Source organism: Kogia breviceps, chromosome 16, assembly GCF_026419965.1.
Source record: "Kogia breviceps isolate mKogBre1 chromosome 16, mKogBre1 haplotype 1, whole genome shotgun sequence".
In the NCBI taxonomy this organism is placed as follows: domain Eukaryota; kingdom Metazoa; phylum Chordata; class Mammalia; order Artiodactyla; family Physeteridae; genus Kogia; species Kogia breviceps.
In genome coordinates, this window is record NC_081325.1 from 13,831,629 (window position 1) to 13,857,613 (window position 25,985).

Below are 25,985 nucleotides of genomic sequence, written 5' to 3' on the forward strand. Positions count from 1 at the left end.
ACACACCACTGTAATGCAATTATACTCCAATAAAGATGTTAAAAAATTTTAAGAAAAAAGAAATATAAATAAGTTTCTATTCTTGTTGGAAGTGGTTTTTTCTGAAATGATTATTTTTGAAAAGTGAGTGATAAAATTGCAGCTAAAACTCAGCTGTCATGCACTGATTAATCATTAGAAATGGTGAATGTACAGGTATTCGAGAAATTCAAAAAACTGGGACTTGACTAAACTGAGGATTTTAAATTTTAAAATCTCAATTTATTTCTCTTTAAATAATTGGCCTGTGGAAAGAGAAAAGTAATCATAGTAGGAAACATTAATGGGTCAAACTCTTACCCCACCTACTTTAGTATGAGAATCTGTCACCTTCTGAATAAGGCTTGCTTTTGGCAGATTCTGCTAATACTTCTTTTATCTTAAAAAAGACAGATTGGGCACTAGTTGCATACTTAGCTTACTGATTCTCCAACTGTGGGTCACAGCTCCCCAACTGCGATGCCAGAAGATTGCTTAGGGGATTGCAAGGCCTGTTACCTCTGTTTTTGCCCCTTTTCCCTCCCTCATTTGTAATAAATTATCTTATATATTCCACTACATACGTTTAGAACCACATCAGACTGTCTTAGTATTTGCTTCCACCATCAAACATAATATAAAACTCTGGAAGATAAAGTCTTTTGTATTTGTCAATATTCTGCTTACCATGTATTTTCTTCCTCCCTACAGTTCCAAGGTTCCTTCTTTTGATGTTTTCTTTCTGTTTAGAGAATTTTGTTTAGCCATCGTTTTAGGGTAGGTCTGTGGGTGTCCAGTTCTCTAAGCTTTCCTTCATCTGAGATTGTCTTTATTTCCCCCTCATACTTGAAGATTTGTTTTTTGCTGAGTATGAGATTCTGTGTTGACAGTTCCTTACTTCTGGTATTTAAAAAATATTGTGTCACATCCTTCTGACTGGCATAGTTTCTGATGGTAAATTCAGTCAATTCTGATTGTTTCCCCACTATAGGTGTCAGGTTTTTTTTTTTTTTTTTGGTGGCTTTCAAAATTTTTTCTGTCTTTAGTTTTCAGAAGTTTCATTGTGATGCATCTTGGTATGGATTTCTTTGGGTTTATCCTATACGGAATCGGATTCTGTAGATTTATGCCTCTTGCCAAGTTTGAGGAGTTTTCAGCCAGTATTTCTTCAAATGCGTTTTCCACTCTTCCAGGGACTGATGATAACTGTTAGATCTTTTTATAGTTTCAGTGAGCCTTTTTTTTTTTTTTTCCATTCTGTTTTTTTCTCTCTTGATCAGATTGAGTAATTTCTATTGTGCTATCTTTGAGTTTACTGATTCTTTCCTTTGCCACCCCATTCTGCTGTTGAGCTTATCCACCAAGCTTTTTATTTAGTGATTGTATTTTTCAGGTCTAAAATTTCCATTTGGGGGACTTCCCTGGTGGTCCAGTGGTTAAGACTTCACGCTTCCGCTGCTGGGGGGCACAGGTTCTATCCCTGGTCGGGGAACTAAGATCCCGCATGCTGTGTGGCGTGGCCAAAATTTAAAAAATTAAAGATAATAATAAATAAAATTTCCATTTGGTTCTTCTTGAAATTGTCTTTTCCTGTGCTGAGACTTTGTTTCTTTGCTGAGGCTTTCTACTTTTTTCATTAATTTCAAGCATGTTTGTAATTCCGTGGAAGCATGTTTGTCATGGCTGCTTTAAAATCCTTGTCAGATAATCCTAACATCTCTGTGATCTCAGTGTTGGCATCTCTTGATTGTCTTTTTTCATTCAAGTTGAGGTTTTTCTGGTTCTTGCTTTAACAAGCAATTTTCTTGTGAAACCTGGACATTTTTTTTATTATGTTCTGAGACTCTGGATCTTATCCACAACTCTTGTTTTAGCTGACGCTCCTCTGGTCGAGAAGGGGGAGCACCGTCTTGTTATATTGCCAGGGGAGGTGTAAGTACAGGTTCGCCCCTTGGCCCCCATTGACACCCAAAGGAAGGGGGACTATTTATTATATTTGGGCAGGGGTAGGAGTTCTGGCTCACTACATGGTCTTCATTGTCACTGCAGCGGGGTGGCCTCATCACTGCGGGGCCACCAGAGGAAGTGCCTCCTCTGACTCCATCCCTGGGAGAGGGTGGAGCTGCTGTCACTGCAGAGGGGAGTGCAAGGCCAGCCTCCCCTGGTGCGGACTCAGGATTGGCTTCAGGGGATGAAAGTCTGCTCCGTGCTGGGCCTTCTCTGACACTGCCCGGGGGAGGAGGTCCAGGTACCTGATTCCAGCCCTGTGAGGGTGTGCATCTTGGCTCCCCGCTCAGCCTTGGCTCTTGTCGGCAAGTGTGAGGTCACCATTCTTTCCTGTAGTGTTTGGTTGTAGAAGGGCAGTTATTGTCTAGAGGATCAAATCTGGGAAGGTATTGCTTTTTGTGACCATCAAAATACTAATGAGTTTTACTTCAAAATCAGTGAATTCCAAATGAGTCCTATACTGGATGGACATAATACAATCATTAGTTTGTAGATTTGGTGCCTCTGAGTTTGCACAAAAACAAAGCAACCCATAAGACTGCTTCTTGAGGAGATTTAGCTGTCGATAAAATGGATAACCTAATTCTTGTAATATTTTTCTTGGACAAATGAATTGTTATGCTGGCATTATCTAACCATTTGGGAAACCTTTATTGAACAATCACAATTTAGGATGCTATGGAGACACACAAATAAAAGGCAAGGTTTCTGCTCTTGAGGAAATTATAACAATAGAAAAAGTGGAAAACAGAACTGGAGAATTAACTGTGAATCGTGGAAATACACAACTACATAGAGACATAGAATTAACAGATGTCAAGAAACATGTCATCATCCAGACATAATCTTGAGTCAAATAAACTCCACGTATACATATTCTATAAGAACAAGTCAGAAGGTAGAAAGTACTGTAAATGGTCATGTTGTCTGACTGTAATAGGATTGTACCCTCAGTTTTAATCATGGCCCATGATCCTATTTCCTGCTTTTATTTCAGTAGAAGCATGACACTGGTTACTTGTGTGATCTTGGGCAAATCACCTGTCTAACACTACTTTTTCATTTCTGAAATGTGGGTAATCATACCTGTATGATAGAGTTGTTTGATCAGATTAAGCTAAATAATGCACATGAAATTCTTATCAAAGTTCCTTGTACATAGTAAAATGATAGTAGTTGATATTTTTGCTTTTGCTATGGCTGCTTGCTCTTTTTGTTAGCAGGCTCTATAATGTCAACAAGTTAAACTACGTTTTCTCTTACAGAGTGCCCCCGAGTCTTTACTACGCTGTTAGCTTAGGTGAACCTCTGCCTAGGAAGATAAATTGGCATCAAGGATATCAGAAACCTTTCTTAATAGAGCTCATGGGTGAACTACATAAAAAACTATTGACCCTTTTCCTGAAAATTCCTCTCATGCTTCAAACATACATTTTTATCACTAGCTTACAAAGAACAATAAATTATTGTCTTATTATAGTTTCATTAAGGATCTTATTTTTGGCTCAAGGCTTGTAACTTTAAATTCTTGTTAATGCTCACAGTCATTTTACTATTTGTTTTCTCTCATTTCTACTTGCATAAGTCTTGTTTTGTTCTGTTCATTTAAGTGACTTAAAGGCTCTCAAAACCTGGTAGTGAATGAAGTTTGTTTATTTGCTTGATCGATGTTAAGTGTTTACGCTAAGCACTGTACTGGGAGTACTAATTTGAGTAAGAAATGGTTTCTGTTTTCAAGGAGCTTGTTGTCTAATGTAGATGTGACAGCGTCACTATTGTTGAAACTACTGGAGAGGAGTCATCTTTAGCTTATTTACTTTTCCACATAAGTCTTGTCTTTAAATGTTGTATTTCGTGTGCTTCTGAAACTCTACGTACATGTTCCCGGTTATCATACTGTCAGAAACTGAAGTAGCATACTCGTTAAAGAGTGTAGGCCCTGGATCCGAACTATGTGGGCTAGGGTCACAGCTCTACTGTTTCCTACCTCTGTGACCTTGGGCAAGTGACTGCTTTGTGCCTTAAGTTTCCACTTCGATTGTAAAGGTTAGGTGAGTCATTATATACTAAGTGCTGAGAACGGTGATGGGCAGACAGTCAACACTCAGTAAATGTTAGGTATTATTATTTTCTCTAAAACATCAGAAACCATCTAATTCTTATTTTTAGGAGTTCATTGTTTTATAACTGCTAGTTTTTAGTCTTTAGTTTCTCAAAAACACAGGCTTCTGATATTATTAAGTAAATACATTTATTAATATCACAAAACTTTCTCTTTTTAATAAAGAATTTCCATTTTTTATTAACATGAACTCAAGAGGGAAGGGTTGCCAGGAGGTAAGAAAAATTTGGAAGGAGATAAATAAGACTATGAGAAAGTGGATACCTTTGTGAGCAAGCCTATATCCTTTCTTTAACATAATTTCCTAGACTTTTACAGAATGAATTATGGGTTTAATATTGATAAATTTATATATATTTAAACATTTATTTTTAAATCCCTGAACACTCTATGATTGTGGTTTATATTTAAGTTCATGAGAATAAGGCACTTTAGAGTAAGAATAATCGCTTCTGTCTTCTGTTTAAAAATTGTATTTCTCAGAATCATAATGATAATTAATCTAAATGAATAAAATTGCTAAAGCAGGGCTTCCCTGGTAGCGCAGTGGTTGAGAGTCCGCCTGCCGACGCAGGGGACACAGGTTCGTGCCCCAGTCCGGGAAGATCCCACATGCCGTGGAGTGGCTGGGCCCGTGAGCCATGGCCGCTGAGCCTGCACGTCCGGGGCCTGTGCTCTGCAACCAGAGAGGCCACAACAGTGAGAGGCCTGTGTACTGCAAAAAAAAAAAAAAAAAAAAAAAAATTGCTAAAGCAAAAGAAAATCTGACTTTTGTTACAAACAAACACCTTAAATTTTTTTGTGTCCAAAAGAGGTATAAAGATTTTTACTGCTGGCACTAAATTCTTTAAAATTATCAAAAGGCAGACAATGGAATAGGTTTATTCCAGCTTTATTTAAAATTTTAATTTCAAATGAAATAATGTGACACTGATGGATAAGAATACAACCAAAGATGGCAAATAACCTAATTCACTTTCCTGTTTTTTTCAAGCCTCCAGGCACCAGTCAAATATCGAAGTCGTATAAAAAGTAGGTCCTTGCCCATCTGTAGCCAGCTCCAAAATGGAACTAATTTAGAACCTGTGATTTAAAAATAATTAAAAATAAATATATTTCAGGAAGCATAACAGTTTAAAATTGTATTTTAGAAGTCATGACCTTTGTGAGCTTCTAGTCACCTTAATTTAACTTACATTATTTATATTATATATGTATGTCTGTTAAACAATTCCTTTGTACATTTGAAAATGATTTTCAGGGCAAATCTTCATGTTTTACACACTGCTTTTCAACCTCATGTACTACAGAGAATCAGATACACCTCTATACATAATACAAGTACAGATTAATAATCTGAGATAAGAAAGCCAAGACAAAAACCCAACTTTTATTCTAATTCTACCAAAGACTCTCAATCAGATAAAATAAATACATCTTAGCTAGGCCATCTTCTTGTCTAGTGGTTGTCAAATGGCAACATGCCAAGTGCAGTTGACTGCATGACATTTGCCTCCTTGAGCATGTCTTAAAAGCTTATATTCCTTGATTTTACCCCTTGGAATTGTTTTTTTTTTTGGTAAGTCAGAAGCAGACCTGCCCTGCCCTCCAATTTCAGGTAACTGGTGTGCTGGGTGGTACAGTGACGTGGTAAAGACCACAGGACGATCACTGACAATTTCCAGATTGAAGCCCAAACGCTCTAGCTTCTTTCTCTGTTCCTTTCTCCACCCCCCCACCACAGCTTTACTGAGGTGTAATTGGCAAATAAAATTGAAATGTATTTAAAGTGTACAACGTGATGATTTGATAGCCGTATACACTGTGAAATGATTACCACAATGAAGTTAACACATCCACTGTAATTAATTTAAATCATGGATAAGAGATTTAAATATCTTCAAAGCCAAAGTGAGTGGTTTCTCTAAAAACAACAAAAACAAAACACCGAAATGAAACTTGAGTTATTTGTAGTGAGGTGGATGGACCTGGAGTCTGTCATACAGAGTGAAGTAAGTCAGAAGAAGAAAAACAAATACCGTATGCTAACACATATATATGGAATCTAAGAAACAAAAATGTCATGAAGAGACTAGGGGTAGGACGGGAATAAAACACAGACCCACTAGAGCATGGACTCGAGGACATGGGGAGGGGGGAAGGGTAAGCTGTGACGAAGTGAGAGAGTTGCATGGACATATACACACTACCAAACGTAAAAGAGATAGCTAGTGGGAAGCAGCCGCATAGCACAGGGAGATCAGCTCAGTGCTTTGTGACCACCTAGAGGGGTGGGATAGGGAGGGTGGGAGGGAGATGCAAGAGGGAGGAGATATGGGGATATATGTATATGTATAGCTGATTCACTTTGTTGTAAAGCAGAAACTAACACACCATTGTAAAGCAATTATACTCCAATAAAGATGTTAAAAAAACAAAACAAAACAAAAAAACCCAAAACACCTTGAAGTGAAGTAAAACTTGGGAGGATCTAAACTGAGAATCTCAGATGGCCCTGCTCTAGTGGGGAGGGACTGATCATATATGGTTGAGGGTTTGGGGATAATTAACAGAAAAACTGCTCACTAAGTGCTGGCTAGCGAGATTTAATACTCAACTCTCTGAGAAAGTCAAGTGAGCAACTGATATAAAATGAAACATTTTTACTTTTCCCCACTTCAACTTCCCATAGAGTCTATGCTGGGCACAGATACATCGACCAAGCTGATCCGGACGAGTCTGAGGCATCCTTTCACCTGCTTCCCATCCCCTTTGAGCTAGGCTGCTGCTGTGGAGATGAGTCAAACCGCTGTAAACTCAATATGATTCAGCAAGACTCCAAGAGGTCAATAGAGCTTGTATGATTTCCAGACCGGTGCTTAACCTTTTTCTGTCCCCAAACATCTGAGGTTGCTTACTTCAACAGTGACTTTTCAAGAGGAGGCCATGCTTACCTGGGGGACAGGTGACTTTGAAAAAGTCTCCAGTTAACTGCTCCTACACTGTGAATTAATTTAGGATCATTCTAAGGTAAGCAAAGGAGAACACTAGAATATATTTTAAATTCTAAACAGTGAGAGCTGTCTAAGCTTTTCTGAAGAAATTATTTGGACGTATGATAGATTTCACATTTTACATCTTAGAAATCTTTACATTTTTGGATATATGTACAGATGCCAGTTAAAAATGGGCTGTGAATGGATTATGGACATTTGGAGTAAAAACAACTAATTCCTCATTTAGCTTTGCACAGTGGTTTGTAGGTACTCAAAACTCACTGAGTAATGAAATAATACTAAAAAAAAATTGGTATCACAAACAATAAAGTTTATCTGAAGACTATTCACCTTGCTTCTAGCCTGAAATCACCATGATCCTGTCTATTGTACAAGTTTTTATTGAATTTCTTAGGCAAGCCAGTAGGCCTAATGAAGACCCTAAGAAGAGACTAAAGAATAAAGGCAGTAAGCCAGCTGGAGGAGGGTGGCAAGGATTAGTAGGCAGTACTGTCCATGAAACTGCCTCTCTGAGTTAGGACAGCTGAGCTGGGGTGATAGTAAAGCCAGCTGACTTCACTGAACAACTGTATGGTCTGACGTCTTCCCCCACTTAAGATCAGCTGTAATGTAAACAATATACTCACCTTCAATTTCAGTCCAGTTGACAGCAATTTCTGCTATTGGGATTTTAAAGAACTGTGCTATGTAAAGCAGTTCTACATCAAATGCCCTGAAATAGAAAATACATTGCTATTTATCTTTAAAAAGACAAATAGAGTGTAATTAAATCTCTACCTTGGCATGTTTTAAAGAAGCTTACACAGCAGACATAAAAGCTTATACTGTAAAAGTGAAGGCCAGATAAACATAAAGTCAAATAAAAGCAAAGTAGTTCAGGAGCTTCAAGGCAAATAATATAGCATTACCTGTCACTGCGTAACATATAAATGAGAAATATAGCGTCTCTGTCACAACTCAGAAACTCCCAGAGGTAAAAACGGCCTCCTGGGCTCCGAGAGAGAAAATATAATCCTGGAAATTTTCAAGATTGGTTTTCAAATCCCAACCTTAACTAGTTCAAGAAACAGAACTGACAGCATTTTCAACGGATTCAGAGAGCTGGTAAAACAGAACCTTGAGAAGCACTAGGAAGGAATGTTCTCAATCACTTTAGAGCTGCTTGATTACATTCTTCTATGTATTTTCTAAGTACGGCGTCCCTGTGGCCTGCCTTCCCTCTTCCGCTCCCCAAAGCCGTCCTGGCCAATACAGTGCTGGCAGCTGGTAAAAGTGAAAAGCCAGTTTAGGCTGGCCTGAAAGGCCTTGTGGGTATGACTACATATATACGTTGTCTCATTTTAACATACACTTAAAATCATCTCTAGTCTGAATTCCCAGCTCAGCCTTCCTTCTACCTAGGAAAGACTTTCTTAAAAAGCTCCTCTTCAATCAGCCCTTTGGTTTAGGTCGAATCTGCTTTCCTTAACATTTCTGAATCCTGACTTAGAAGTTTTCCTGGATTTTAACAAAATTCTCTCAACCATTTGCTTCCTTTCATTGGCATTAAACTCAAAAAGAAAAGCGCCACTGCCCGCGCTGCACTTCATGCTTTTACTTGTCTCGAAAAGCACTAAAGTCTTTCACTGTTTTGCTTTCATTCTTGAGACATGAGACGCCCCACTTTCTAGACTGCATGGAACACGCTTCAAACTTCCCAGGCTTGGTTTTAAAATATGAGCACAAACAAGAAAACGCCTAAAATTCACTTCTATCTGATTTCCCTGATTCCAGACAATCTGAATTTGGGAGTTTTGTTTTCTTGGCTACAATACCACCACCATCCATTATGCAACTAGTTTAAATCCCAAGTGTTTGGATAATTCAATATGAAAACTATTTTTTTTTAAAACACTTAATGCTTTTCCTTAGCCTAATAAAATATTTACTTAAGATGATAAAACCATCTACAAAAGCGTTCTTTGTGTTTCTAAAAGGACTAAGTAAAACTTCCATTAAGTAGAATTGTGACACTCATGAAAGAAGGAAATAATTTGAATATTAACCCTTAAAACTTTTCTTTAACATAAAACCAAAAAATTACCTAATGGGCTGCTGAGTAATACTATTTAATAATCTGATCAAGATTCTTAAGTATTTCTCCAAAGATATCATATAGAATTAGTGACTTATCAAAGACACAAAACAACATTAAAAATGATGAATGAAAAGGAGTCGGGTAAAAAACCACTGATTAACTGAAATACAAATTAATTTTTTTTTATATTAAAAAAAACTGAAAGGGCTATTCATCTTATAAACTATTATTTTTATTATACCCTTCTCCCCTTAAACATTTTAGAAGGCATGAGATGTTTATTTAAAAAAAAAAAACAAAAAAGACAACCAAAAAACCACAAAACAAAACAACAAACTGCAGTTCATATCACCATATTACAAATAAGAGACCAATCTGTTACCAAAGCAAACATTATAATTAAAATACCAAGTACTTCTGGATGGAACCTTATGCCAATAAAGAGAAGCAGCATAAGGGTTATTCTCCAACTGAAATGACTTCTTGAGTTTTTGTAAATGTGGGGAGGGCAGAGTCACCATGTTTTCTTTTGTTATTCAGTTCCTGATATAGCTGTTACCTCAGGAACAGATGTATTTCTGAAGAACAAAGAGTGTGTTGAGATTCTGCTAAACATGGCACACACAGACACCCTACTGCTCCCTCCTGAAATCCCACTAAAATTAAAACAACAATGATGGGATAATCATATGAGAACAAAAAGAGGAGGAGATAAGAGTAACAACAAAAAAAAATGTGAACGTTGGAAAGTAGCTAGACAAGTGGTAACTAGAAAGTAGACAACGGCAGAGGGAGAAGCCCAGATCAGGTTAATGGGCACCACAGAGCTCCTGAGGCTCAGGCATCAAGGGCCCAAGTGACCTCTGTAAGTGGAGTTGCAGGTGGGCTGCAAACCGGAGGGCTCACTGAAAATCTGTATGAGATTCTCCTTTCTTCCAGCCAGTTCTGTGAATGCTGGCAGCCAGGATCGTATCTCTTAGGCAGCAGATTGAAGGATCCCACTTGAGTGAAAATGACCAGCCCAAAACATAGTGACAGCTGGGAGTTACCCACACAAAATGGCCCCACTAGTTTAATTTGTAGTGAAATCTATCAGTCAGAGTTCGCTGACCATGCACCCAGCTGCTAAAATTTTTAGCACCATAATAAACATATCTGAGGATAAACTTTAATGATAAAAACAAACATAAAGAAAAAAACTGGAGCAACAGAAACAACGCATGGAAAGAAGAAAATGTCAAAGTGTTAATGGAAGCTACTGTAGTCATGAAACAAGAACAGATTCAGAAAAATGAAACTAGAATATAAGAGTTGCAGGAAACTGACGTTTTGATAGCAGAAATAAAAATTTAAAAGGGTTAGATGATAAAATTGAGGAAATCTCAAAAGAAGAAAAATAGGAAGAGGGAGAGAAAATAAAATTAAAGGATCAATAGGGAAGCTCTATATCTGTTTTACAAGAGAGAAGAGAGAAAAGACAGAGGAGATCGTTGAAGAAATGAATAAAGGACATTTCTCAGAACTAAAGGACATGGGTTTCCAGACTTAGAGGGCCTCCTGAGTACTCAACAAAATGCATGAAAAAGAGCCACATTAAGTCACTGAATCATGACATTTCAAAACACTGAATAAAAGGCTTCCAAAGTGGGGTGGAAACAACATGCCATAGACAAGGAATCAAGATTAGATTACTGACAGAATTGGACTTTTCCACAGAAATACTGATGCCAAAGACAACAGAGCAATGCTTTCCAAATCCAGAGGAAAAAGGATTTCCAACCTATAACTCTTTCTCCAGCTAACTGGTAAACAAGTGTGAGGGTAGAATCAAGGCACGTCTCTACATGCGGGGTCTCATGGTGTCTTTCTCATATTTTTTAGGAGGTGTAGAGAGGTGTGCTCTACTAAATTAGGATGAAAATCAAGGAAAACAAGATCTAGGACAGGAGCTGCAGCAGGCCAGGACACAACTAGAAAGAAAGAGCCGATAAGAAAGGCTTTCTATCTCCAAGAAAAAGATGGAATTGAGGCATAATCTGATGTGTCTGGGAACTTATGCTCCTGTCAGAGAGTGAGGACAAGGAAGTGTTAGATCCACAGTCAAGTAATGCCAGCAAAAAACTCCAGTTATTACCTTTAGAGAAACAAAAAGTATTACAACTATGTGGGTCATATAATCCCATTGCATGCTAAGGCTCAAATCTGAATTCTCTTTAGCCAGCTATAACGATCAATGCTGAGCTAAGCAAACATTATTTTAAAACTGTATTAGGAGCATAACTGTGGAGGGTATACAGGAGTTTAAAAGAATGAAATACTTGTCCATTGATTTCCTATTGTGGAAATTAGTATCTAAAACTGAAAAACTTAGAGATGAAAGTGACTAGAGTGAGGGAGCAGGAATGGGGGATGGATGGAGATGGGGCAAAGGACAACTGTTTTCTTGTTGTAAGCCTGATGGAATGACTTTAAATTATAAACATGAATAACATTGATTAAAAATAAAAAAATTCACTAGAAGAAAGTACATTTCAAAGAATCCATTTAAAAAATTATTCATAAATTGGGTCAAATTATACCTTAACATTAAATGGAAAGAATTTAGGTGAGGTAGAGTTCAGAGGATGGAGATTTTATATACATATTTATAGTTAACATTTAACGTTACCCATACTCAATTCAGAATCAGAGATGCCTGTAATCTTTTAACTTCAGCAGTACAGCGTATACCTTGAAGTTTTGTAATACCTAGAAACTCTACTTGACTTGGATTCCCTGAAAGTTACAAGAAAAATTTCAGTGAATCTTTAGAACAAGTCCTCTTAAAAAAACCGTCTAAGGAGACACTTATATGGAAATGAGTAGATGCACAATTTGGTTTCTAAAACTTATGCTGCATAAGCAAAAACAAAGCTGCTCTTTAGTCTTTCTTGATTGAAGTGAAGGAACAGAGATGTTTAAATAAAGACAATGAAACATTACTGTGGTGAAGGGTATATTGCTAATCAGGTTGATACATGTGTATTTGGTGGTTCTCCTTTATGGGCACAACATAAACATAACTGGACCCTAAAGAGAGATGTGAGAAGCTAAAATTTTAAGTCAGGTCAGTATTATGCCAATCAAATTGCAAATAAATAATTAAAAAGACATGCACATGAATATTAAATTTAAAGAAGAAAAAAATAAAAACATGTTCTTTAACTTAAAAAACCCATAAAACCTTGGAAAGTGCTGGCCAATACACTAGCCACATGTGGCTGGCTACTGGGCAACTGAAATGTGGCTAGTCTGAATTGAGATGTACTGTACTCTGAAGACACAGTACAAAGAAAAGCATGTAAAATAGCTCAGCATTTTTTTCATACTGAGTGCGTGCCAAAATGACTATGTTTATATTGTGTTCAATATAGTATTAAAATAAATGTCACCTTTCTTTTTACTTTTTAATGGGGCTACTAGAAAGTTTAAAGTTACATATATGGCTTGCATTTGTGTCTCATATTATATTTCTGTTGGACAATGCTGCCTTACAACAATCCTGAATTATAACAGTCCTGACAAGGAAACTTCATGATTTTTAAGTCATCAACCCTAACCCTAATGTTCTCCATTTTTAAATCCTTCCTTTTGAACTACAAAGAACCTAGTTCTTTGACCATAGATAGAGACATAACATCTGACTGAAAAATATCTAATGCAGAGGGAGGGCTTTATTTCTAGAGTGGCTTCTTAATAAATAAGATTCTCTGATTTTGGAGTCTGTTAACTATCAATATATTTTATTCTTTAACATAACAGAAACATGCATCTAAATTTTAAAACCAAATATACATTATTTAAAAAATTTTAATCTAGGAAAGATTTAAAAACATGTTTGATAATTTAAATTCTGAAACTATAGCTTCTTTAAAGTTATTTGGGAAGATTATATGACATCTATTTCTACAGAGATAATAGATCTTTGCAAACAGACACATGAAAGTTATAGAGACTATAAAAATGAACATCTACTGGAATAATTATGGAGACTCCCACCATGAACAGAATTCACACAGAACCCAGTACTAACAGTAAGTATTTTTTTCAACAGTATTTATTGAGTACCTATGATGTGCCAGGCACTCTCTTTGCTATACAATAAGCAAAATCAGATGGGATTCTTGCTCTTGTGGAGCTTACGTTTTAATAGAGAAATAGAAACATTATACAAATAAAACACTACAGACGTGACAGGTGCTACGAGAATGGCTTATGGCACTGCAACAGCATACAATCAGGGGCATCTGATCTGGTACAGAGAGTGAGGGCAGGTTGTCCTAACGAAGATCTGAAGGATAAGGAGACCTTGACGGAGGGGCAGTGGGTGGTGAGAAGGAAGAATCTGCACATGGAGACTCAGGCGGGCCAGACGGTAATATCAATACTGATACGGCCTATTGGTATCCCTCTCAAGGCCCTGGAAGGCACCGAAAGGCAACGGGAAGCAGAAGAGGTGCATCTGATTGATCACGTCTAATTTCTGCAGGGTCCCCTTGGACTGCAGCATAGGAATTGATGTCCTAGATCGTGGTGAAGATGAAGAGAAATGAAGGGACATAGAAGCTCAAAACACGCCTCGGTCATGGGCTGGATATACGGAGGGGCTGTTGGGAAGGCTGTAATGACGTCAAGCTTTCAGGCTTCTATGTGACTGTTATTCCCTAAACAGGCTGGGAGCTGAGGCGAGGTCTGGGACAAAGAGAGGCCGAATGCTGCTGATAGGTTCATTGAGACGGTAAATGGTCATATTAAACATGACCACTGGATTTAATGATAGGAGGATAACTAGATGTTTAGATGGGAGGATGGGTGAGGAGTGAGTGGGAAGCAAGAAGACGGGGACAGTGAATATGGACCACTTTTCCAAGAAAAGGTTTGCTGTGAAAGGAAAGAGGGCTAGAGTTGAAGGGGTGCTGGGGGCAGGGGTCAATGGAGAGGGTGTTTTTCTAATGGCAAGAGAAATTTAAACTTGAAAAAATGGATGGGAAAGATGTGGTTGAGAGAAAAGGCTCAATACACTGGAGAGAAAATAAGTGAACAGGACTGGGTTGTTAGAAGGTGGAAGGGGATGCAGAGGTCCAAGGATTGGTCTTAGGCAGGAGAGGGAACTTACTCCTGCAAAAGAAAGGAAAGAAGAGAAAGTGGGTACCCTCTTCTGCTTTGATATGTCTGAGCTTTTTCTTTTTTCTTTGAAGGAAAAAAAGGAAGCTTAAGGAAACAGGATGTTTTCAGGCCTCTCAATTTATACTGTCTACAATTAAGGTAAATGTATAACTTCATACCCTATGTTTGGTTTGAGATAAATAAGAACCAAACCAGTAAAGGTACAGATTAAGTTTACATATATAAGTGTCAATTTTGTTTAAACCTGCATGTTCATTATGGGAATACAGGGCTGCTGCCCATTACCTGGAGAAACTGCTATATAAGATACAGCAGAAACATTCCGGTTAGGAACCTACCATCGTTCAATGTGGAGAGATGAAAACGTCCGTGACGCTGCTTCTCGAGTTAATAATTTGAACCCACACTGTGTGTCCCTGATTCCTTTGACACAAAGGAACCACACCAGAAAGTGGAACCCATACATGAGAAGAGTACGGAAGTAAGAACGCTGAAACAAAGACAAAATATAAATGACTTTTCTATTTATCTATAAAGGAGACATTGAAAACACCTGGCTGTAGACAACTGCAACTTAATATTTAATTGACTGGGTAGATCTCACACATGAATGCCATTGTTCCATTAGCTGCACGGGCAAAGTCTATTCTAGAAACTGTGAGGACGCCTAATGCTTGGAGCTGGACAGAGGCTACAAAAGTAGTTACTCACTTCCTGGAGATGGAGTCAGACAAGAAGAATCACGGTGCCTGTGAGAGTCAGGGCTTTGATGCACCAGAAATATACCACAGCAGTTGGAGGGCTGCTCTGAGCCAGGAGAACATCTCATTCACCTTATATTTTGTGCCCCAAGTATATTTCAGTTTCAAAAAAAGGTGAGTTAATAGAATATCTTGGAAAAATGAAACACTAAGATTTCAACCTGAAGTATGATACCTCGCTAATGAGAATACAATAGAAGAGGTACAGCAGAGTGTCACAGTCTAGAAAGGAGTTTGAAACCAAAACCCAGTGTCTCTAACTATGACGGATATTTCTGATTAACTATATTTTAACAGGAAAGTTCTTTAATACTTTGCATATTAAACTTAAGTAGTCTAATCCTATCTGAGAATTCACTATCGTTATTAGTCATTAATTTTATTATTAGTAGTAACATGACATATATTCCATTATTCATTAAACAATGCAAACTTTTAAAAAATCATTAATTATCACTGAATTCAAGACTTTCATATTTAGGATTAAAAAAAGATAAGATCTCTTAAAGTTTTCTATAATTATGGTAATAGACCCATGGAATGATATATTACATATGCACATAAGCAAACCAGTAAGAGTCTATGCAGAATATTTAATTCCTCATCCTACTAAATATCTCACCCTCCTTTTGGCTTTTCTTTTTCATAATTGTAATCTTTAGTATTGTTCTTCATTCACATGTCTTTCTCTATCACCATGTAACAAAATCATGACTCAACAGTGAAAAAATGACGGGAGAAAAGCCATGGCACTGAGCAGGCCTATATTTGAATCCTGGCTCCATTAATAATTAGCAGGCTGTGGGCTTCCCTGGTGGCGCAGTGGCTGAGAATCCGCCTGCCAATGCAGGGGACACGGGTTCGAGCCCTGGTCTGGGAAGATCCCACATACCACAGAGCAACTAAGCCCATGCGCCACAGCTACTGAGCCTGTGCTCTAGAGCCCGTGAGCCACAACTACTGAGCCTGCGTGACACAACTACTGAAGCCCACGTGCCTAGAGCCCGTGGTCCGCAACAGAAGCCACCACAATGAGAAGCCCATGCACCACAACGAAGAGCAGCCCCCGCTCACTGCAACTAGAGGAAGCCCGTACGCAGCAAAGAAGACCCAATGCAGACAAAAATAAATAAATTTATTTTAAAAAAATGATTATTAGCACGCTGACCTTGAACAAGTTACTTCCACTCTCTAAATCCCACTTTGCTCATCTGGAATGAAAATGCCTGCCTCACAAAGGTACTGTAAAGTTTAAATGAGATAATATTAAAGCCTTTAACCAAGTGTTTGGTACAGGAAGTAACAGAAAGTTAATAAAAGCTTTTAATAAGGGAAGAAGGCTTGAAAGCTCACTTTAACCTCCTGACCACAGTTTCACTTGTGTATTAAATAGGGCAAGAAGGGAAGGAAGAATAAAATACTTATCTATAGGGTATGTAAAACAAACTCTTTGAAAAGTTCTAGCACTTCTCACTGATCACCTAGAATCATTGGTTATGTTTTTTTTTTTTTGCTGTATGCGGGCCTCTCACTGCTGTGGCCTCTCCCGTTGCGGAGCACAGGCTCCGGACGCGCAGGCTCAGCGGCCATGGCTCACGGGCTTAGTTGCTCCGCGGCATGTGGGATCTTCCCGGACCAGGGCACGAACCCGTGACCCCTGCATCGGCAGGCGGATTCTCAACCACTGCGCCACCAGGGAAGCCCTTGGTTATGTTTTGATGTAAGTATGTCTTACCTCTAAGCAGATAGGGCAGAAACCACATCTTAAAATACTTTGGGAATCTCACAACAGCTTGCTCAGTGCCTTTCATTTAAAATATTTCCAATAAATACTGGTTGACTGATTAAACCTCCTAAAGAGCATTTATGCTTAGGAAAGGAACAAATAGAAATCAAAAGATAGAAAAATAAAAATTAAAAGGTAGAAAAATAATACCTATAAACTATTCTCCTTGAATGATTTTTAACATGATTTAGATGAGCTTACTAGTAACCAAATAAAAATATTCATGACTGCTTTTGCTTGGATGTTAATAGAAGATTTTTGTTTGTTTTAGGATAATGGCTATTTTTTTAAAAAACAAACATGTTGAGTTCACATGAGGACTTTAACTTATTTGATTTCTAAAACATTGAAAAGCATAACAATATAATCTACAAACAACTGGAACTTTAATTTTTAAATCTTGGCAAAATATCTTAGAATTTAGAAGACATCTAAAAACATACTACATGATAGACTTTTAGTTAAATGAAGGTAACAAAGTCATAGAATAGCATTATATGAACTTCTGAAGTAGATATTTAAAAACATTCACTGCTTTAATATTAACAATCATCTCTAATGTTTATGAAATGTAAACAAGGAATTCAGGTGAAATTTAAAGCTGACTGGTAATTTTATTATCTTAAAAAGAGAAGTTAAAGAAGTCCTAAGACTTAAGCAGACTCTTCAAAAAAAATCTAAAGAGATCAAACAAACAGTAATAGATTCTATTTTGAATCATTTAAAAATGATAAATTTGAGAATACCCAGACAATATAAACATGACTGTTTTAACTGTTATACAGAACACATGGGCATATGAACCCTTTTAAGGATGCCTGAAAGACTCCAATGGTGCTGTACATCATGCATGTTTGTCTTCCAAGAGAGCAACAGAACAGACAGTAGGATTAACTGAGAATATGTGTAAAGGTATTTAGGACAGATAAGACTGAAAACTACACAGTTAAGCTACTGAAGTTGCTGTTTACTATCTTGGTTAATTAATACTTTTATAATTTTCTCACTGTCCACAGACCGATCACCATGCAGGATTTATATTACCTATGTATGGCACATTAAGAGAACGCCCTAGTGGCTGAGAAATGGAAGGCCACGCTGCAGTTTCTTGGACATGTGGCAGATGGTTGTGTTGCCCCTTGGAGATGACCTTCTATAAGACAGGTATAGTTCTGTGAGCATCACCGGGACCTGAACTACAAGCCTACTCAGCAGGAGTTATACGTAGCATCTGCAGAGGACAACTGCTGATCTCCAGTCAGTGGACCCGTTTACACTTTATTTCTAGAGTAGCAGCCAATTCTGTAGGGTCCAAAAGCACTATGTCAGTAACTAAGTTTTACAGATGGAGGAATAGATGGATAGATGACAAGATAAATTATAAACGCATAGATCCTGGAATAGATCCCTTGATGACTGGTTAAAAGCATCACTGGGTGAAAGAAGGCTCAGATCATAGCACAGCCTCATCTTACTATTTTGGAAAAAAATTCAAAGAGTTTTCAACCAATGGAAGTTCTAAGTGAGAGAATTTGCACCGTTAAAAACAAAATAAAAAACCACAGTTCTTTTCTACTGCCACCAACAATACAGGTCCCAACTATTTCTTGCCTAGATTACTTCAACTGCTTCCTAATTACTGCCTCCTATTTCTCCAACCCTTTTTCCTTTCCAAGTAGATAATCCTCTTTCCCCCTATCTATGTATATATTTTAAAAAAGGACCAAATTTACTAACAAAACCCTTAAATTAACATCAGTCTACTTTCATTAAGTGTTTTTTACACAATTATACTGTATTTACAATATCATATTGTTCTTTCTCCATACAACCTAATATTTTAGTATTTCCCAACATGATTATACAGTCTCCATTATCATCTGTTTTATCACTGCATGACATTTCGTCCAGGGGAAATATATACACTTTCTAGTGTTGGGATTTAGTATTTTACAGTTTCCTATATTTCACATGATAAATAATGTGCTGAACATTTTGCACATACACTTTTTCTGTCCTTATCTCTTGTGTATCAGTAAACTGATGAAGTTGGACTAGCTAATCTCTGAACTCTCTTTCAGTGTTAAATTTCTAGGAGTTTGATTCTCTATGGTTAACAGAGTAACCTTTTTGAAATACCAGTAACAGTCCATAGGGTTATAGAGTTACATTTGGACTTAGATGCTGAAGATGTTAAAATAACTTATTTCTTAAAAAAAAGGAAAGTTCAGGTTTCCACATTTTAGCAAAATCCTTAAGGGATTTTATGACTCTGCCATCAGTATATCTTGGGAAAAAAATTAGAAATTTTTCATGTCCTATTTCAGAATCACTAAGGGAAAGGTTCAATCTTTTATTCCGCTGGTTCTCAAAACTCTGGTATGCATAGGGTGACCTGGGAAACTAGGCAGATTACTGGTCCTGTGGCTAGAATCTCATTTAGTGTCTGGGATTGGCCTAAGAACATGCATTAAAGGAAAAACAGACACCCCAGATAATTTTGACCTTGCACTGAAAAATATGGCTTTATTCTTGATCTACCTGACCAATCTAGTAGATGAACTGTTAAGAATATAATGGACAATTACGGAGCTTGATACATTAGGTCTACGTTTTTAAGTGAAAAAATAATTAAAATAAAAAATACTGCATAGAATAGTTCCTTATTATATTTTCTTCCTCAAAGTTACTCCAGCTTCTCAGCCTAATCTGTAAATTACAACCTGAAGAAGTTAATGTCTTCAGTGATTTTTTGGAATATACTAAAAAGGGCAGTACAACTTCACAAATCTGAAGGTATAATGCTTTCCTAAGAGGAACAGTTTAAAAAAAATTTAAACTTTGAATAAAACTTAAAATATAGTACTTAAGTGTGCTGACATGAGAAAAACTAAAGGCAAGTTGATAGGTTCAAAAATGCATCATTTGGAGAAATTTGCCTTATATAATAACTGAATGGGGACTCTCTTTGTGTCTTAAAAAAAGAGCTGCTTGTATCCAAAATCAAAGTGAAGTCTACATCCTCCCTGTATACTCATGAAAAAAAAAAAAAATCAATTCCTAAACATGCTAATCCTTTCTTCTGAAAGGAACCTCATTTTTATGAGATTAAGTATGAAAGCTTATCTCATGCTAATGTATATGTAAAAAAGGAAAAAACTGATCCATGATGAAAGCCTCACCTGAGCAATTGATTCTTTTTCCAAATGAGCTCGAGATCCACATGCAATAGCCATTTGATTCTGAGGAAAAAAGCAATGAAATAAGTATCATTAAAAAAATATTTATTTTCAATGTGAATATCTCATTTTTTAGAAACTATTTTTTTAAAAAGTAACATTAAATATCTTTAAAGGTTTACTGAGGAATTCAGAACATGTACAACTTAAACAAGTCTAATTGTATTTACCAAGATGACACTATTCAGGGCTAAATATAAGGGGCATGCATTATTTCTAAAGTCATATATTTAAGTGATTTTTCTAATTGAAAATACTGTATCAATATAATTGTAAGAAAAATGAGTAGTATTAGAAAGAAAAGGGTTATCTGTAGATGGTATGATTTTATATATAAACATTACATTATGGGAAACCCAAGAATATCAACTGAAAACCTACTACAAACAATAAGAGAATGTAAAAAGATGAGTGGGCACAAAATGAATATATAAATAATATTTTAGCCTTCATATGTACAAACAGTAATCAGAAGATATAATGGAAGAAAAGACAGTATTTATAACATCAATAAGAAAAATCTATAAACTTTACAAGAAATGTGGCAAGATCTAAATAAAGATATAATTGCAACCAAAGGAAACAAAAAAATCCAACCACAGAGGGCATACCATGACCATGGATGAGAGGATGCACTGACAGCACTGAAAAGGCAATTTCCATTAAGCTAATCTTTAAATTTAATGCCATACCAATGAAAACATAAAAATAATCTTTCATTGATTGAGACAGGCTGATTTGGAAGTTAATATTGAAAAATAAAGAACCAAGAAGAGCCAAGAAAATTCTAAGAGTGACGAAGGACTAGCTCCAGAGGATTTAAAAATACATCATAAAGGTAAAATAATTAAAACGAAAGTACTAGAATATAAATAGATAAACCTATGGATCAGAGTGGAAAGGCTAGAAACACACACACAAAACATATGGGCACTTAAGAGTATGATAAAGATGACATTTTAAATCAGTGGAAGAAAGATGCTGTGAGGCATTCTGGTAGCCATTTGGAAACCAAATTAAATTGGACCTGAGCCACATACTGACTAGGACGTATTCCGGATACATCAAAGATTTAAGTGTAAATCAGAAATAATTTTTTAAATGATCCCAAGGAAGGATAAATATACAGAACCCAGAAGATCAGATCAACTTGACAGTAAAATTTTAAAAATTGTGCGGCAAAACAAGAAAAATCCAACCATATTAGAAATTAAAAGACAAATAAATTGGGGGAAAATACTGGTAATTTATATTACAGACAAAAGGCTAATTTCCAAAATACATAAAGTGCTTCTACAAATTATTAAGAAAAATACTCAACAACTCAGTTGGGAAGAGGTGAAGGTTATGAATGAGAATTCACAAAAAGAACAACTGAAAAGATTCTCACCTCAATCATACTTATATCAATACTAAGAAAAATGCAAAGAACACCTATCAATTTTTACCATATTGTGCATACACACTCTACATAGATAACGATTTGAAAACCGTTATCACATTACAAATATACACATAATAGGACCCAGCAATTTTACAACTAGGAATTCTTCCCATAATAAACTTGCATTGTGTAAAATGACATTCATGTAAGGTTGATCACTTCAGTATTGTCTCAAGCAGCAAACCTGTACATCCACCCAAAGGGACTAGCTAGGAAGCTGTGAAAGAATGAGGAAGCACTTCGATGTACGCATATGGCTCAATCTCCTAGATATGGTGTTAAATGGAAACAACAGAACAGTGGATAGTGTGTTACAATTTGTGTTTAAAAAATAAAGAATACACATATACATCTTCTAGGTGGATATACAAGAAATGGATGACACTGTTAACTTCTGGGAGTAACTGGGTGACTGAGAAATAAGGGGCAGAGCTAGGTTCACTGGATAACTTCTTATACCATTTGAATTTTGAACCATTAGTCAAAATAAATAAAATTTAAAAGTGTTCATTGTAAAGAAACTGGCAAGCATATAAATTTACATGTATATGAAAAAAATATTATAAAAAGTCATGCATAATCTCACTACCTAAAAGCAGCCACTGATAACATTTCGTGTATTTCCTTGTGTTTTATTTATTTATTTTTTTGCCATTCTCAAGTTCTGTTTGCCCCAGTCTAGAAAAAAACTGGCTTGGGAAATCACTCCCTGTATGCTAGTCCCAGTAATGTTGCTGGGAAGAGGCATATAGGCGCTATCTGTAGGGACAGAGCTTAAAAAACATCATCTTTAGGAGTTAGGATTTGAAAACTCTCTGAAGCGACAAATCCTAGGTAGATAAGAAGGTAAAGGACCTACAAAGGTCCAGGAGGCAGTGTATTTCCTTGTGTTCCTTTTTCCCCCTCTGTATTTAAAAAACCAGAGCTGCAATTTACTCATGTATACCATGCTTTTCTTCATATAAAGTAACCCCAAAAGTTCTTACATTCAAGTTCGTTGTTTTTGAGCTTTTTGTTATGGGTATTTTCAAACATACACAAAAGTAGAGAGAATAAGAAAATGAAGCCCCATGTACCCACCACCTGGCTTCGACAATTACCAACACATAGCCAACTGTCAATCTTGCCTCCTCTGAAGCCCTTTACTACCACCCTACCCAACTGGGGATTATTTTGAAACAAATGTTAGGCATCATATACTATAAATTAATATATATTTCAATCACAATACCACTATCATACTGAAAACATTAAGAATTCCTTAACACTATCAGATATACAATCAGTTTTCAAATTTGCCCAATTATCTCATAAATGTTTTCAGTTTTTAAAAATCAAGAGCCAAATAAAATTCATACAATTTGGTTGGCATTTCTTTTATCCCTGGGTTCCTCCTACCTCTTTTCAATTTTTTTCTTATAATTTATTTGTTGAAGAAACCATGTAATTTGTCCTGTACAGTGTCCTAGATTCTAAATTTTGCTGACTGCACCCCCTGGTGACATTTAACATGTTCCTCTGTATTTCCTACAAACTGGCTGTTAGAGTTAGAGGCTTGATAAGATTCAGGTTTATTTTTCAAGAACTTACAGTAGTGTTGTATGTCTTTCTTTTTTTGCATCAATTGTAAGGGCAATATAATATTTCACCATATAGATTAACCATGGTTTCACTATTCAGCTAAGTGTTGGTAGGTGAATTCACCTAATTTCATGTTATTAGAAAGGTGTCTAAGAGAACGTCTTTGAATATAAAACTCTAATTGTATTCTGGATTTCTTCCTTTGAGAAAGTCATAGAACTAGAACACTAAGTTAAAAGTATGAGTGTTTTTAATGTAAATGGGCCAAATTATTCTTTAAATTACCTTTCCACTGAGTATGATATTGACTATTTCATCAGTAGTTCTTGTCAGTTCTAATTATTTTCATTTTAAATTTGTGAACATGATAAGGGGAAAATATTACCACATATGATCTAATTTCCTTTTTTTTAATAAAAAGGTAAACATTTGGAGAGCTTTTATTAGCCATCTATATTTTCTTTTGGAAATCATCTGTTATATACTTTGCTTACTATTTAAGAGTGGGAATAATTTCTTCCCTTTTTCTGGCAGAGGTATTTTGCTCGGGAAGGGAGAGAATGGTTTTTTTAAGGAAGAGCCATATTGCAAGTTCTACAGTATATGGCAAATGAGCTTTAACTCTGAATCCCAAAAGAGCAGCACCATTACTGAGCAACTGGCAAAAAAGAACATCCTCCTGCCTTTCAAGGACTACGTCGAGTTAAAATGTCACTTAAACTAAAAACAAATAAAAAACAAAAGCTTTCACTTAAAATCTTTTCTTTCAGCATAAGTCTCTAAAAGCTTTTAAGAGAGTTTTGTGTATCTGTCATTCCAATATAAGAACTGAATCCCTGATAATGATCTATCAGGTGGAATTCATCTAAGCAGCTTTCAGAGTAGTTAGCTATTCTTCAGGAATGAAGGATATTCTTGTTTTTAAAATTTCCCATATTAGAAAATTTATGTAGACATTGAGTCTCTTTCCTTTAAGCCTCTTTCAGAGTTTGGCTGAATTTCTTACTTTTTTAAAAAAAAATTTATTTACTATGATAGCTGGCTTTTAAAAGTGGTAAAAGATGGTACTGTATTGTATTCTAGAGAGAAATGCTTCATCAGAATCTCTCTCTCCTATTACTTTTTCAGTTGTTTTCTCACAAATTCACTGGACAGAAGAAATAGACTAGAAGAAAATCCAATTTACATTAACAATTATAAACAGTAACATCAGAATTAGTTCTGAAAATAAGGCACAAAATGTTAATAATTAGACGTAATGGCTGTTGACTGCTGAACACATGGTAAACACTCGACATACATTAAAAACTTTTTAATCATTACCTCAGGATTATGAATTTGGGCACACTGTCCTTATGTCATAGATGAGGAAAGTGAGGTGGATGGATTAAGTTGCCCAAGTTCACATGGAATTTGAATCTAGGTCTATTTGAACTCCACATCCAAAATTAAGAAACATAATGGAAACGGAAATGGAAAAGGGCACAGGCAGCATTTGTCCGAAAGACAAAACTGATTCAAAATGAGGTTGAGATATAGAAACAACGTTGAAACAATTTAGAAATTAGTCAAAGTCAGATAGTAAGATTAGTCATATTCACCCAATAGGAACAGAAATGAAAAAGTTGATACATGAAATAAACTAGTGAGTTAAGAAAAAATTTCATTTATTTAAAAAAGAAGTTTTGTTTAAAACTATTCCCCCCCTTTTCCCTCAAAAGCAATATGGGTTCATTGTTTAAAAAAATAATAAAATTAATCTAAAAAGAATTGAAAAGATATCCATAGTTCCTCCATCCAGAGACAACTGACGTTACCATATTACTTTATAGATAGTTCCATATATATGATGTTTAAAATTTGTTTTCACTTAATCATGTATAATGAATAGCCATCCTATATAATAATGAATTTAACCACTGTAACAATACTGGACATTTCATATTGTTTCCAGTTTTTTTCCCTTATTAAAAAACACTGCTGTATTAAAAAAATAAGCAAAAACCCTTGTCAATTTATTTTTATACACATTTTTAATTTTCCTAAGATAAATTTCTCACAGTCTGGGTCAATGGATGTTAAATTATTTAAAGCTTTTGATTCATATTTCCAACTTGTTCTAAAAAATATTGTATCTATCTCCACAGGCTCAACAGATAAATGTGGCAACATTCATTATTTTTCTCCCTTTTATTTGATGAAAGGTGCCTTGTTACTTTCCTGCCTTTTAAATTAAGAGTATTTTCGGACTTCCCTGGTGGTCCAGTGGTTAAGATTTTGCCTTCCAATGCAGTGGGTGCAGGTTTGATCCCTGGTTGGGGAGCTAAGATCCCACATGGTTCATGGCCAAAAAACCAAAACATTAAAAAAAAAAGCAATATTGTAACAAATTCAATAAAGACTTTAAAATTTGGCCACATCAAAAAAATCTTAAAAAAAAAAGTTAAATAAAAAAATAAATTTGGAGTATTTTCTCTTGACAATCATGAGGATATTAAATTTATGAAAATTTCTGTGGTTAGGAAAAATTGTGGTTATTAAGATCAAAGTTTCAATCTTCTAGAACAGGGGTGGGAAACTACAGCCCATGGGCCAAAGTCAGCCTGCTGTCTGTTTCTGAATGACCGGAGCCAAAAACGGTTTTTAAAGGGTTGTTAAAAAAAAAAAAAAAAATGCTGCAAAAGAGACCATAAATGGTCCACAGAACCTAAAATATTTACAGGCAGACCACAGATATATTGTGGGTTCAGTTCAGACCACTGCAATA

The 25,985-nt window shown here is 36.0% G+C and overlaps 1 protein-coding gene across 1 annotated transcript in view; it reads right to left on the reverse strand.

Annotated features, from left to right (window-relative positions):
• Positions 1–5,023: 5,023 nt before the first annotated feature.
• ALG5 (ALG5 dolichyl-phosphate beta-glucosyltransferase) overlaps positions 5,024–25,985 on the reverse strand; it is a 41,196-nt gene continuing 20,234 nt past the window's right edge. The window contains exons 7-10 of the mRNA XM_059042164.2: positions 20,137–20,196; positions 14,746–14,897; positions 7,791–7,876; positions 5,024–5,230 (exon numbers count right to left, since the gene is read on the reverse strand). Of these exons, the coding sequence (XP_058898147.1) occupies positions 5,115–5,230; positions 7,791–7,876; positions 14,746–14,897; positions 20,137–20,196 (414 nt within the window). The 3' untranslated portion in view covers positions 5,024–5,114. The remainder of the gene's footprint in view (positions 5,231–7,790; positions 7,877–14,745; positions 14,898–20,136; positions 20,197–25,985) is intronic.